Source organism: Exserohilum turcica, assembly GCF_000359705.1.
Source record: "Exserohilum turcica Et28A unplaced genomic scaffold SETTUscaffold_10, whole genome shotgun sequence".
Classification (NCBI taxonomy): Eukaryota; Fungi; Ascomycota; class Dothideomycetes; order Pleosporales; family Pleosporaceae; genus Exserohilum; species Exserohilum turcicum.
In genome coordinates, this window is record NW_007359915.1 from 479167 (window position 1) to 480031 (window position 865).

Here is an 865-nt window from a genome sequence, read left to right on the forward strand (position 1 = left end):
CATGGTGCGCGTTGGAGGCGGTTGGTCTGACCTCGGCGAGTACCTGCGTCAATACGCTGAACACCACGGCCGCCGAACAGCAAGCGAAGGCAAATTCGAGGTGCTTGGTCTTGAAGTCAAGAACGTGGAGAACTCGCCCACTCGCCCCGAGAGCCGGCGCGAGAGACGCATCAGCATGGGCTACCCCTTTCCCAGCCCTTCGACCACGCCAGTCAAACCATCGGGCTTGGGCGTCGGCATCTCGATAGACAGGACACCTCCGCCCATGCCCAACTTCCGGGTATCGACACCAGACGCGACCGAAGGACCAGTCATGTCTTCCACCACACCGTCCGGCAGCCCGTGGCAAGGCCGCGAAGTTGGGCTCGCGGGCCCAAACACAAAAAAGCTTGAGCTCAGCGGCGAAAAGCTGCAGTGGATCGAGGGCATGATGAAACAAGTTCGTACCGTGAGCACAAATGCAATCACAATCGATCGCCCGCCTTTCCAGCGCGACGAGCGCCCAGCAACAAGTGGCGGCGGAAGTCGTCCAGGCAGTCGTCCAGGCAGTCGTCCAGGTAGTCGCGCCGGCCTAGGCGGAACCCTCGGCGGCAAGAAGACCGAGTTCGCCGACTTGGGCAAAGTTGGCGGCACAAGAAGAGTGTTTATGAAAGGTGGAAAGTCGAATTTCGGTCCTGGCGAGCAGCAGTAACCTGAGTGAGTGAGTAAAAGCAGGGTGAGCGTCCCAAATTCCCCCCAAAAGGCGCGCTCGACTCGTACTCTAAAACAACATATGATACCCCGGGGCTTTTGTTTTTCTTATATGTATATTTTAATCTTATGGGACGGGTCGGTATTTTTTCTTTTCTCTTATCTTTGTCGTTTT

General features: G+C 56.8%; 1 protein-coding gene across 1 annotated transcript; it reads left to right on the forward strand.

Moving 5' to 3' along the window:
- Window position 1: 1 nt before the first annotated feature.
- Window positions 2-691, forward strand: SETTUDRAFT_36215 (uncharacterized protein; the record flags this gene model as incomplete). The annotated part of the gene is made up of 1 exon (XM_008023075.1): window positions 2-691. One exon carries the CDS (start codon window positions 2-4, stop codon window positions 689-691), a length of 690 nt encoding a protein of 229 aa, XP_008021266.1.
- Between the last annotated feature and the right edge of the window lie 174 nt (window positions 692-865).